General features: G+C 42.8%; 1 protein-coding gene across 16 annotated transcripts in view; it reads right to left on the bottom strand.

Annotated features, from left to right (window-relative positions):
- Positions 1-12028, bottom strand: part of SYNJ1 (synaptojanin 1) — a 69299-nt gene extending 57271 nt beyond the window's left edge. For all 16 annotated transcript variants that reach the window (XM_055801402.1, XM_055801408.1, XM_055801405.1 and 13 more), the window contains exons 1-2: positions 11926-12028; positions 10484-10629 (exon numbers count right to left, since the gene is read on the bottom strand). In XM_055801402.1, the coding sequence (XP_055657377.1) occupies positions 10484-10607 (124 nt within the window). In that variant the 5' untranslated portion in view covers positions 10608-10629; positions 11926-12028. The remainder of the gene's footprint in view (positions 1-10483; positions 10630-11925) is intronic.
- Between the last annotated feature and the right edge of the window lie 2144 nt (positions 12029-14172).

The raw sequence follows: 14172 nt of genomic DNA, 5'->3' as shown, positions 1-14172 counted from the left end.
TGTGGGGAGCTGGAGATCAGTACTTTGCTGCAGCATCCCTGGGGCAGGGACTGACAGCCCTGTGGGGACTGAAATGGGGTCCTGGGCTGTGGGCAGGGTGGGGGAAGCCCCAGCAGAACTGGGCAGAGACAGTCAAGGCTGGTGGTGCCCTCGGGGCCCTGACATGAACAAGCACTAAAGCTCTGAAAACATGCAAATGGTTGTACAGCTCGTTTAGACTAGAAGTCCAAACATTTACAAGAATTTCCTGATCCAGCACCTATACCAGTGCTAGCCGGAAGGATGCCTTTCATTTATGGATGCTGAAAGAAAAAAACGCAAACAACCAGGCTAGGGCATAATTTACTACTGACTGCCACTGCACATAGCATTTCCCATTTTGAAGATACCAAAATTAAATCTGCAGGTTTTCTTATCACCCTGTACCAGTGTGAATAACATAAGTGCTCTGGGACCATACAGATTCTTCCCATAAATATCCTATTTAATAACTCCTTCTTCACCAAAGCAGTACGTTTCTGAAGATCTGTGCTGTCTCACTTCATTCAGCATGCAGTTATCAGATGCAGTTGGATATGCAAGAGCCACTGAAGTTACGAAAATACATGGCTAAGACCCCATCACCATAATATCTTACATTCAGTGTATGCAAAGCGAAATTTCAGTTTCCTCTATGAATAGCTGAAATTACCAACCGAGTGAATGCAGCTTAGAAGTTAAACCACAGGAAAGCTAAGGTAATCCTGAAAGAAGGAGAGACCATTTCCAAGAGCATTTCCTCTGTAACATTCTTAATGAATGAGAACATCTCTTCCCCGAATGGTAGGTTGGCCCGCAGCCATGAGAACCCTTCTGATTTTGATTTATGAATTCCATATCTCGAAAAAAATGCAGCTAATAGAAATATGCACTCAGAAAAACATAAAGTCCTACAAATTAATGAACCTCCTTCTTGAGAAATTGACTTTTTTTATTTATTAATCTTTAAATAGCTGGAAGTAAACACAATTAAGGCTGTCTGAAAAAAATACAAACCACTGTCACTTTGCTAAGGAGAATGAATTAAGACGTGCAACTTCTAAAAACAGAAATTACCAGCTGGAATGACAACTTTCATCCATAACACTGGATTTAACAGATTTGAAATCATACTGTAGAGGATCGCTAAACAGTAGACAATACAAGCATACATATGTCTGTGTATAAAGATGGACGCAAAACATTACATGGCAGTATTTCTTCTATTACTTCATGTGAGTTTAGATGTTAAGTAGAAAGGAAACTAAGAGCAGCTTCTGGTTAACACACTGCATTAATTAGATTCAAGGTGACTAATTTATAAAGCACAAATAATCATAGACTCACAGAATCATTTAGGTTGAAAAAGACTTTTAAGATCATTGAGTCCAACTGTTAACCTAGCACTGCCAAGTCCACCACTAAACCATGACCCTAAGTGCCACATCTACACATCTCTTAAATACCTCCAGGAATGGTGACTCAACCACTTCTCTGGGCAGCCTGGTCCAATGTGTGACAACCCTTTTGATGAAGACATTTTTTCTAATATCCATTCTAAACCACCCCTGGAGCAACTTGAGGCCATTTCCTCCTGTCCAAGTCCAAGCTGCTTGTTACTTGAGAAAAGCAACAAACACCCACCCCGCTACAACATCCTGCCAGGTAGTTGTAGGAAGCAATAAGGTCCCCCCTGAGCCTCCTTTTCTCCAGACTAAACAACCCTGATGACCCCTGCTACTCCTCATAAGATTTGTTCTCTAGACCCTTCTCCAGCTTCATTGCCCTTCTTTGGACACACTCCAGCAACTCAATATCTTTCCCATAGTAAAGGGCCCAACACTGAACACAGCATTTGAGGTGCGGCCTCACCAGTGCCAAGTACAGGGAGACAATCACTACCCTAGTCCTGCTGGCAACACAGTTTCAGATTCAAGCCAGGATGCTGTTGGCCTTCTTGGCCACACTGCCAGCTCATGTTGGTGGCTGACCAACAGCCCCAGGTCCTTTTCCACCAGGTGGCTTTCCACCCACCCTTCCTCAAGCCTGTAGCACTATGTGGGGCTGTTGTGACCCAAGTGCAAGACCCAACACTGAGCCTTGTTGACACCCATACAACTGGCCTTGGCCCATCGATCCAGCCTGTCCAGATCCCTCTGCAGAGCCTTCCTGCCCTCAAGCAGATCAACGCTCCTGCCCAACCTGATGTCATCTGCAAACGTACTGAGGATGCACTTGATCACCTCATACAGGTCATTGATAAAGATACTAAACAGAACTGGCCCCAGTACTGGGCCCTAGGGAACACCAATTGTGACAGGCCGCCAGCTGGATGTAACTCCATTCACCACCACTTGGCCATTCAGCCAGTGTTTTACCCAGCGAAGAGTGCACCCATCCAAGCCATGAGCAGCCAGTTTCTCCAGCGGAATGATGGTCAATGGTGTCAAAGGCTTAACTGAAATCTAGGTAGACAACATCCACAGCCTTTCCCTCATCCACTAGATGGGTCATCTTGTCATTGAAGGAGATCAGGTTCATCAAGCAGGACCTGCCTTTCATAAACCCATGCTGGCTGGGCCTGATCACCTGGTTGTTCTGTTTGTGTCATGTGATGGCACTCAGGATGATCTGCTCCATAATCTCCCCTGGCACCGAGGTCAGGCTGACAAACCTGTACTTCCCCGGCTCCTCCTTCCAGCCCTTCTTGTAGATGGCTGTCACATGTGCTAACTTCCAGCCAACTGGGACCTCCCCGGTGAGCCAGGGCTGCTGATAAATGATTGAAAGTGGCTCAGTGAGCACTTCTACCAGCTCCCCCAGTACTCTCGGGTGGATCCTATCTGGCTCCATAGACTTGTGTGTGTCTACATGGTATAGCAGGGTGCTAACCATTTCCCCTTGGATTATGGAGAGATTCATTCTGCTCCCTGTCTTTCAGCTCAGGGGCCTGGGTACCTGGAGAACAACTGGTCTTATGATGAAGACTGAGGCAAAGCAGGCATGAAGTACCTCAGCCTTTTCCTCTGTCTTTGTCACCATGTTCCCCCACCTTATATCAATAAAGGATAGATTCTCCTTAGCCCTCCTTCTGTTGCTGATGTATTTATAGAAGCATTTTTTGTTGTCTTTTACAGCAGTAGCCAGATTAATTTCTAGCTGGGCTTTGGCCCTTCTAATTTCCTCCCTGCAATAACCTCACAACATCCTTGTGGTCTTCATGAGTTGCCTGCCCCTTCTCCAAAGGTCACAAACTCTCCTTCCTTCCCTGAGTCCCACCCAAAGCTCTCTGTTCAGCCAGGCTGGTCATCTTCCCTGCTGGCTGATCTTTTGACACATGGGGACGGCCTGATCCTGCACCTTTAGGATTTCCTTCTTGAAGAATGTCCAGCCCTCCTGGACCCGGTGGCTCTTCAGGCCTGCCTCCCAAGGGACTCTGTCAACTAGTCTCCTAAACAGGCAAATGTCTGCCCTCCAGTAGTCCAAGGCAGCAGTTTTACTAACTCCTCTCCTTACTTTTCCAAGAATCAAAAACTGTTATCATTTTGCAATTGCTATTTAGCAGTACAAAAAACCCCCACAAAACCAACACAACACTTTCAGTGTGGTTTTCAGGTCAAGTTGTAATGCATTCTTATAGAAAGGCAGCAAGCCTCATTTGCAGCATCAAGAGAAAAAGAATAAAATAAAGTCAATCTTTATTTAAAAATACTATGACCTATTAATTTTTAATGTTAACAACTCATTTTTTTCAAGTTAAATCACAAGTGTGCATCTGTAATAATCACACCTTATGAATCACTGACTTATTGAAGAAAGGTGATTAATTAAATATTTTAAAGGGATTATGTCAGCCCTCTTGCTGTTACACAGACAGAACCCCATTAAAAATCCTGTCTTCAGGACAACTAGGTTCAATACGTAATCTGCTTAATTCCAGATTAGAAATCAGTTTTGCAATTTTAACAATTATAAACCTAAGATTACGTTAAAGAGTTATCATTTAGGCTTTCTACAGTTATATTCTCTTCTTGGTGGGTACACAAGGTGCCATGACTAAACATTATAAGTTGGTGGCTACAATTCCCAGCTAGAACATGGGACACTGAGCTGGGAACAAAGACACACTCCTGAAATTACATGGAGTTCCTTCAGAAACAAGACTTCTCATTTAAGCTACATAAGAAAAAGCTCCTGGCACTGTCACTTAAAAAAGTTTAAAATCTGAAAAATGTATACACTATTCTTACAAAGTTTGTTTTGTGGTTTTTAAGATTGAGGTTTCAAGCTTTTCATCAAATTAGGACAGTTAAACTTTTGGCATTTAAATTAAAGCTAACACTTTAATATTACCACATAGGTGACACTAAAATCAGAGTGAAGTCACCACTTTCACTTATAAATCAACTAATTGAAGAACAATTTTATTACTTTTGATACTTTGCTGACATGAATAGATGCATAGAAAACTGGACAACAGCTGATACTTAAATCTGTCATAAATCGTATGATATTTGCTTTGAATCAATAGGACAATTTTTCCCCCACTCTATTTGTTAGTTCAAATTATGAAGCACCATTACTCACTCCACAAAGACATTTATATGTTAACATAATCGACACTTATCTTAGGACTATGGGGAGAATCCCCCAACTAACAAATCACCTCTACCCAACAATGAACAATCCCCAGACATCTCTAGATGTTAGCTATTATATTTAAATACTACATACCAGCAAAAAAAACAAAAACAAAAACAACCACCACTGTTTGGAACAACAACAAAAAAATAATTGTAACAGACAAGCAAATAAAAAGCTTGGTTGGTTTAACATTATTTTTCAACACTGTGCAAATTTACTTCACAAAATGATTATTATCAATGATGTTAGTTGTTGAGGGAGAAAACAAGGAACAGAACTAAAAGTGTGAAAACAAAGCTAACCTATGTAACAGCCTACAAGCACTTCTTTTCCATCAGATTAGGGCTTTCTGACCCAGTTACATGCTCTCCACTGAAAACAAAGCTTTATGGCACCAATAATCTACAAATATTTTCTTTTAATACGTAATGCTTTGATAAAAATATAATTCTTTTACATGAAAGCCAACTGTTGCAATTTTTGCCTGTAAAAGTCAATTCATAAAATTACAAAATTTTCAATTTAAATACATGCTAGCATGCAAAAAAGCTACCAAATTATCTGAAATGCAGAAATACTGATTAGTTTTTTCTGAATTGTGTCTCAGTAACTCCAGAAGTAAGCAAACTAGGCTTCTTAAAAAAATATTTAATTAGCAAGACCTATCATTCACTGGATGTCCAGTAGGGCAAAACCAAGACTTTTATCATGTGTGCTACCACAGAAATGAAAATTTACCGAATTGTAAAGGGAGCATGCACAAAGAAGATCATTTTTTGCCAGTGATAACCTTTGTTAAAGCCATGCAAAGGGCTGTGGTACATGTACAGAATAGTCTTTACTATTGCTGTAAAGCTAGTCTACCTTAAGAAGCAAAAAGCCATCAGATTCTTTTGTAACTTCTTTTTGATAGTTTTGGTCCAGAACCGTGGACCAAATTCTTGCCGATCCATTATGCCATTCAAAGAGGTCATAGTTCTCCAGGCAAGAGTTACTGCCTCCACTAACCCCCTGAGAAGAATCTTACTGTACTACTTGTACTTTTCAAAGTAGGCTAGGCTAGCGTACACGGTCTTTGTTAAACCATGTGATTTTGTTGGAAATCCCTGGAAAGCAATGAATGGAACATCTTCCCAATAGATTTGAGAGGAGAGGGAATTCTGGCAGAATGCTAGGAAAGGCACCTAATGACAAAAGGCCAGGTTACGGCCTCCTCCGCCCGCACAGCTGCCCCTAGTATCCACTGTAGCTGTTGCTTCCCTGCAGCTTTGTAAGTGTTTTACGATACTGTTTAATAGGAAGGCATAGTCCTTAAGACGACACTTAATCAAAACAGTAATAAAAGCAGGAAAGTGAAATTGCTGTTTGCCTTTGCATCCTAGTCCCTTCAATTTGGCTTCAGATGACTATACTATTACATAAAAATACATTCAAAACTCGTTTCTACCACAGCCTGTATTTGACCTTTCCTCTCTAACATAAAGACTTCCTCCAGAGGATAAATTAGTGCTTGAGGAGTTTTAATTCTTATTATTGCACCTTCATATATGTATACAAAACAGGAAAATATTTGTGTTAGGCTTATTTTATAAAATGCCATCATGAAAAACAGAATATAGTAATTTATTCTGAAATATTGTCCTGCCCTAGCTAAGGGGATGGGGTTCCACTCAAAATGCTGTACAAACATTATCAGAGGGGTGGGGAGAATCACACAGGGACAGTTCATTACTAGTGACAGCAAACACCAAAGGAAAAAAGGAACTCTGGTTGTGAGCATACAGAATGTTACCCTCATGAATAATTATGTACACATAGCAGGTGTTCATCAAATATATCTGTCAGTATGTTTCTTTTCTGAGTGTCTAAGTTTCCTCAAGCACTGTATCAACTTAAAATCTCTTGCAAAATTGTTATATCCCATCTGCTACTGTGGATAAATAGCAGCATATCTGCTTTACCCTCTCCACCAAGAATGCAGAGTGGAAAAATCTTCTTTTTAAAAAGAAGCGGAATGTGAATGGGTGATAGAGTAGCATTGCTAAGCATGACTATGAATACCAGGATGCCGCTGTGGACAGGTTATTACAGCTCTTACTTCAACTCTACAGAAAGCTCTGGGTGGGCACAGTGCCTCTCTCTGTTCACACCTGCTCTGTTCTCAGCTTTACTGCAAGACTGAAGTCAAAGGGTGTGCACAAAGCTCCTGCTCTCTCCACTCAGGGCTCAGTATTTTCCCAGACGACAGAACATTCTCCTTTACTCATCGCAGGCGACAGGAGTAAAGACAACTTCCCACTCGTTTCGTTATGACTCACCAGAGAGGAACAGGGAGAGAGAACACCCTCCTGCTCAGTCAATGAAATCTTTACAGGTAAGGTAACTCATTAAAGAGTCCTATTTCAAAGAATAAATATACTGTCTATTTTATACGTCAAACGATTAAAAATAGATCTATAACATCCTCCCACTAAATTCTAAACAAATCAGCAGTGAAGTCACTGACATTTAAAACTAAGTGCTCTTACAAGGCCTTGAGAAGCCAATTGGACTTCAGTATCTTGGCCTAACCCAATACTAGGAGCAAGTTGACAGAAGAGGTATTAAAGGCAGGCGAAGTATTTCTCAGATGTTTTGGTCATAGTAATGCCAGTTAATCCATGTTACAAGCAGTACATGGAACACGTCCAGCAGAAGCATGGCTTGGGCTGCTTCCACATTAAGACTGAACGATTATGCAACAACCACCTCGGTGAACTACCCCTTCGACCCTCTTCCGTTCTTCCATCTTATTTTGTTGACTTAAGTAACTGATTCTGTGGCACATGCAACACACACTGAAAATCACACAACTTATGAGTTGTATAGCATTTCATACAGAGGCCTAACAAAACCCTCTGAATCATCTTGCAATGCTTCATTGCATGTAAAGAAGATTAAGGTTAGTACTGTTATCCTTTGCTCAGCAAAATGACAGATGTACTTCCTTTAAGATGACATTTAAAGGATCAGTAAGCTTTCATTTCTTTCTCTTAGCCCATTTCAAATCCAAGTTTCTATACATGGATACTCCAGAAGACGCAGTTCACTGAGGCTCTCAGAACTGAACCACATGAATCACTCCTAATGGTAAAGTGTACAGCACTAGGCTGTGCCTATATTATACATTGCTATGACTGGGTATAAGGCTGAACACCTTATTTTGTCTTCAGTATTTATTAAAAACTTTTGAAAAAATGTTTAACAGATTAAGATCAGTAACACCAATTTTTGTAGAGTCTAAAAAGCATTAACACCAACAGGAAAAAATAGGAGTTTTTAAGAGTTTGAAGTGATGTTGTTCTGGATTTGATACATACTTGATTTGACTGTTTTTCTATCTATTTACAGAGATTTTACAAACATCTGGGGAATCTTCCCCAAGGGCCAGTCTTTCATTACCTTTGGCTTTTAGATTTGTATCAATATCCAGAAGTCTGTAAGGTTACAGACTAGAATCTTCTGACTAGTTTCTGTGACATGACTAGAGAGATGGAGAAGTAGTACTTTACCAGTCTTTACCAAGCACTAATAATTGCACTCCTTTAAATGTGTATTAAAAACAATAGATACCAGAAGCGAACAGGAAGAAGAAAAAAAGAAAAAAATCCTGAGCTAGAGAACTTGAGCACTTTTTCTGCTGTCAGTTCAAGAGTACGATTATGCTCTTTCAACCATTAACAAAAGAATCATGTTTCAGTACCTAAAGAGTTCAGGTGCAAAGAGGGAATTAAAGCAAAACGCCACAGCTAAATATTCATCAGGAAAATATGCCCATTTACCAGACAGAAAAAGAGTAAGCAGTTTACTGGTTAAGATTACAGAAAACAATATCCAGAGTAACTAGTTCAACTTAAGTATGAACATTTACTGTGTTGTAACGTAACAATTAGAATACCAAGGGCAAACCTTTACAGATTAATAACACGCTACTACTAAGTACAGAATCCAAGAGGAGAGAGGCTTTCAAACTTCCTTTGGGTTCCACTTCCTCTGTTTGGTATCAACAAGGAGGCATAGAAGAGGGCAAGAACTTTGATATGTTTTTTTAATTTTTAGAGAAAAAAAGTTTATCCAGGTGCCTGCAGCGTACCATAGCACAAAAAGCAACTGTCTGTCATTTTTGAGCATAACTTTCAGGAATAAATTGTTTTTAATACATTGCTCTTTAAGTAGCTTAAGCATGTTCAGTAATCACTAAATACATGCTAAAATAAAGTTTTCCACAAATCTTTAGAGCATTTTTCTCCATTTTATACATTTCATTAAACCTGTTCTCTAGCTTTACGACCAGACACTTATTCCCAATGCAATCCACACAACAAAATGCCTTTTAAATACTGCTGGCAAAGTCAACGAAATTACTTAAATACATAGTAAGAAGTTGTATCAGGAAAAAACCCTACAATGCTCAACAACAGGAGAAAAGAACTCATTGTTTTTCACCTGCATCATCATACAAATGCAGCTGTAATGTCAATCATGCTGGCATGTCCCATTGCTAGGCCTCTGAACAGTTAATGGCAGCTTGCTCTAATCGCACATTAAAAATGTGGACTAAGTTGTATGCTAGAGAGCACTTGTTCATACAACCTGTTTGGTACAGATGACCCTATGGCTTGACTTCTAAGTACCTTACACAGGACACAGGGACAGTCAGGTGCCTCAGAAAGAGACCATGCCACTGACAAGGAGCACACTCGCATATAGCAAAGCCAACTGCAAAAACCAAAGTAATGTATCTCAAGTCCCACTCTTCTTTGGAAATCACATTTCTAACTCACTCCCCATTCAGCCTACTCCACAGTCTCAAAGCCAGAGCATCCTCCTGAAAAGTAGGTTTTTGAGTCCACTCAGACTTCAGGCAGTGAATCAAATCTCCCATTTTCTGATTGAGTGGCTCAGAACAGCTAGGCTAGAAAACCACAGATAGGCATTAGACTGAATTAATCAAAAAGCTATTGACTAATAAAATAAATAAAATACTTCCATGGTATGAAAGCTTTCTATACAAGAGTCAAAAACAAGCTTAGAAACCCTGTGCAACCAGGTGCTCAGACTTGCTGAAGGATACAAACCAAACTACACTTTAAAACCCTACCCATAGGCTTCACAGATCTCTTCTGCACTTCTCATTTTGGCGTCCTCCTTCAATTATGACTTAAAAAGAGGAGTAGGGGTGGACGTTGACAATTTAAGGGAAATACTTAATGCATTTATCACTGAAAACATGTAAAAATAACTTTGCAATGCAAGACACCTTGCTCCAAGTATTACTCATTTTATTATATGACACATCAATACAGTCTCGAGATAGGTTAAAAATACAGGGACAAAATAAAGCTAAAAATCAAAAAGCCATTCAAAATCATGATACAAAATGAGGAAAAAAAAAAGATGATATACCATTTAAGAATACAGAATTTTTATTATGAAATACAACATAGAGAATTAGCTTTTAATGGATTACCATGTATTCAAAAGAAGGTAGTTCTGAACCAAAGAAATAAGCAGATGTTGTTGGAAGCTATTAGAAGAAAATTTAGTATACATGAAAATATACATGCATGATGAAATGTAATTAAATATGTAAAATTCTCTCTCAACAGATGAAGATATGAAAATGTCTTCTCCCCCCACCCTCATTTAAATCAGAAGCCTCTCCATTAGCAAATACGAAAACAGAATAGTTGCTTCTTTATATTCTGTAAAAAAAATCAGCTTACACAATGTAAAGCCTGCCAACTTTTTACATTGTAGTTATCAAAACATATCAACTTACAGAGGACAGCCACAGCTCCGGATTCAAACATGAGACATTCTTCTCTGTTTCTGGTTTCCACTATCACACTGAATGGAAGTGGATCCAGCTTGTGATAGACACGGTATCCTTTACTGAAAGCCATTTTGCCTTTATCAGAGGCAGTCCTGTCCAACACAAGATGATGTTAGTGAAACCTTCTTGTGCTTCCAGATACCTTCTGCAAAGTACGTCTGACTTACATACCTTCTAGGTATTTAGGTGTTTAATGAAAATAAACAACAAAAAAAAGACCTGCTCTCTCTTCCTGCCTCATGAGAAGACTTTTATCTCATGTTCCAAAACACAGAGACTAAACACAACATAAACACTGTTTTAAAAACACAATTACCCAATTACCTTTCAAAGTAAAGGATTTATTTAAAAGCTTCTCAGAGACAACAAGAATTTCTTTCACATACTTAATAAATAGGATTTCCTCTTTTCGTCTTAGGAAAAAAAAAAAAAAAGAAAAACCGAACGAAAATAAGGTTCTCTAGCCACTAGCCACCACAAATATGCAAGAGTGACAACTCTCTTAATCGTAAACTAATAACAAATCCTGAAGACCAGAAGCCTAGACAGGCTTCAGTTTTGAGATCAGTTTTATTGATTCTGACCTTGTACAAAAGGACAGTATATTTTAAACACTAAAGCTGTTAATATGCTTTAAAAGATCGTACAAAAACATTACGTTAACCTATTTTTTCTTTTCTAAATGAAAGGAGGTTTTTGTTTGGATTTAAACCCTCCCCTGCAGTGCCCGACAACCGAAACATTGCAGTATTGTACTAGTAAGCCACAGAGATAAGATCTTCCTTTAAAACAATATTTAAAAGCCCAGTAAGAAACTAGAAACAAATGCAAGAGTAGCAAAATATTACGGGCTTAACCTCAGGAAACACAGTGCGAGGGAAGATTCTTCTAGGAAGCTGAGAGCAGGGCTCTGCCCTTTCCCCTCCCCTCAGCTCAGTGACCGTAATCTCTACGGCGGACACAGACTTCGCGCCGCCGGTGCGGACAGCGCCGGCCCCCCCGGCCCAGCGCAGCCCCGCCCGGGGAGCGGCGGCACCGGTCCGGTCCGGCCCCTCGCCGGGCAGGAGGGAAGGGGCCTCCAGACAGCCGCGCGTTTCCCGCCGCCCGGCCGAGGGGCAGCGCCGGAGCCGGCACCGGGCCAGCAGATCCCCGCCCCGTTACCGCCCGCGGCGCGCACCGCCGGCCGCCACAGCCCGGTGCCGCCGGTGCCCGCGACGCTGACAGAGCCTCCATCTTGTCTGGCGCCAGCGGCGCCCCCGCGGCCCGAGCCCTGCGACGGCGACAGGCGGGCCGGCCCCGCCGCGCACTGACAGGCGCCGAGCGCCCCCCGGTTGCCGGCGCCCCCCTCCCCAGCCCCCCAGCCGCAGCGGCCCCAGCGCCTCCCTCACCGGCCGCGCCACCTGCCACCAACGGCCGCCCGCTCCGCTCCGTGCCGCGGGAGCCGGCGGGACCTCACTTCCGCCCCGGCCCCGCCGTCCCTTCCGCATTGCGCCTCCCGCCACCGGAAGTCGGTAGAGGACGTGAGGGGGCGGCAGCGCCGGCGGCGGCAGCGGGGGTGGGGGCGGGGGGCGCGGGCCCGGCGCGAGGCGGCCGCCGCGCGGGGCAGCGGGCGGGGCGGGTGTGCGGGGGCAGCGACAGCAGCGACACCGGGCTGGGGGAGGCTGTGCCAGAGTCGGTCCCGGTGAGCGGCGACCCGCGGGTAGGCCCTGTCAGGGGCACGCTGAGCCCGAGCGCTGCGCGCCGGGCAAGCTCCGCTGTCAGGGCGGAGCGGCCTGAGGAAACCTGGCCCCTCAGGGAAAAGTACGAAGAGCGCCCTTAGACGTTCTCCTTTGGCCTTGCCTTACGGCAATCATGGACTCCAGGCCTCAAAGCTGGAAAACGTCCTACGGGTGCACGGTGAGGCTGTGCCAACACACGGTCAGCCCCGGGCCCGGTTGTGTATTTACTGCAGGTGCAGCAGGGACAGATGTCTTGGGGGTAGGCTCACAAATAGCCGTGCAAACTGAAAAACCTTGCTGAGCAAAATGTGACGGCATAGAAGCTGTCAGCACAAATGCTTACCAGGTGCCTCGGGTCAGGTGAGAGCACTGAATCACGGCTTCTTTCTGCCAGGCTTCAAAATTCTTAGGGACAGACAAAGCACCTCTTTGGAAATTTCCGTTCAGCCTGTGCAGGCTGTAAGTGGAGGGGGCGTACTGCTACACTGGAGCTTTACTGTATTGTGCTGGTGATAACATTGCAAGCTGCTGAGGAGACTACAGACGGCAGGTTTGAGAACTACGTGCTAAAATCAAGAGAGAAGTGGACCTTGCTGCTCTTCTAGATAATGCTGGGGCCAGGATGGCAGTCCAAGTAGCTAGCTGAAGTAGAAAAAACAAAACCTGAAAAACTGTGGAGAAATTCTCTTCACTGAGGCTATAAATCTGAACTGAAGAGTATGCATAAGGGCAAGTGTGAGAGGTATAGCTGCCTCCTGAGGTAGCTAATCATTACTTTGCAGTTGAAAACGGACTACTCATTATTTACTTAGCGACTTTTCAAAACATCAGAGAAGTGCATCAGTTGAAAATGTAACCATAGAATCATCAAATCCACAGAATGGTTTGGGTCGGAAGGGACCTTCAGACATCATCTAGTTCCAAGCCCATGACATGGGCAAGGGCACCTTCCACTAGACCGGGTTGCCTAAAGCGCCATCCAGCCTGGCCTTGAACACCTCCAGGGATGGGGCATCACAGCTTCTCTGGGCGACCTGTGCCAGTGCCTCACCACCCTCACAATAAAGAATTTCTTCCTAATATCTAATCTAAATCTACCCTCTTTCAGCTTAAAGCCATAACCCCTTGTCCTGTCACTGCATGCCTTTGTAAAATGTCCCTCTCCAGCTTTCTTGTAGGCCCCTTTAGGTACTGAAAGGCTGCTATAAGGTCTCCCCAGAGCCTTCTTTTCTCCAGACTGAACAACCCAGACTCTCAGCCTTTTCTCATAGGAGAGGTGTTCCAGCCTTCCCAAATGGGAGGCCCCAATTTTTGTGGCCCTCTTCTGGACCACTCCAACAGGTCCGCATCTGTCATGTGCTGTGGACCCCAGAGCTGAACGCAGTACTCCAGGTGGGGTCTTACAGAGTGGACCAGCAGGGTAGAATCACCTCCTTCGACCTGCTGGCCACACTTCTTGTTATGTGGCCCCAGGTACAATGGGCTTTCTGGGCTGCAAGGGTGCATTGCTGGCTCTTGTCCAATTTTTTGTCCACCAGTGTGAGTTTACCTCAGCTGAGAATGTAAAAAATTAATTGCTAGCCAATAGTGGGAGCTTTGATAAAGCTATTATTAACTTCAGAAAATACTGTTGTTTATAAGTTAATGAAAAATAAGAATGAGTATTTTATGCTAATTGCCAGTATAATATACTGCATAATATAGCAAAGCATATTACAAACAAAGTTTGATTTGTTCTTCAGTTTTGTGTGATAAAAGGTTTTGGTAATTTTCCCCCACCTGCCAACTGAATTTCAGAATCTTACCAACCACAAATCTATGGAAATGTTGAGACATACTTCTGTAACTGGAGCTCAGAGAGCAGGTAGAGTCATCGAGAATGAATTGAAGTTGAGCCTGGGATAAAGGGGTGAGGGG

The sequence above is a fragment of the Falco peregrinus genome, chromosome 4, assembly GCF_023634155.1.
Source record: "Falco peregrinus isolate bFalPer1 chromosome 4, bFalPer1.pri, whole genome shotgun sequence".
Classification (NCBI taxonomy): Eukaryota; Metazoa; Chordata; class Aves; order Falconiformes; family Falconidae; genus Falco; species Falco peregrinus.
This window is presented reverse-complemented; position numbering and strand designations above follow the sequence as displayed.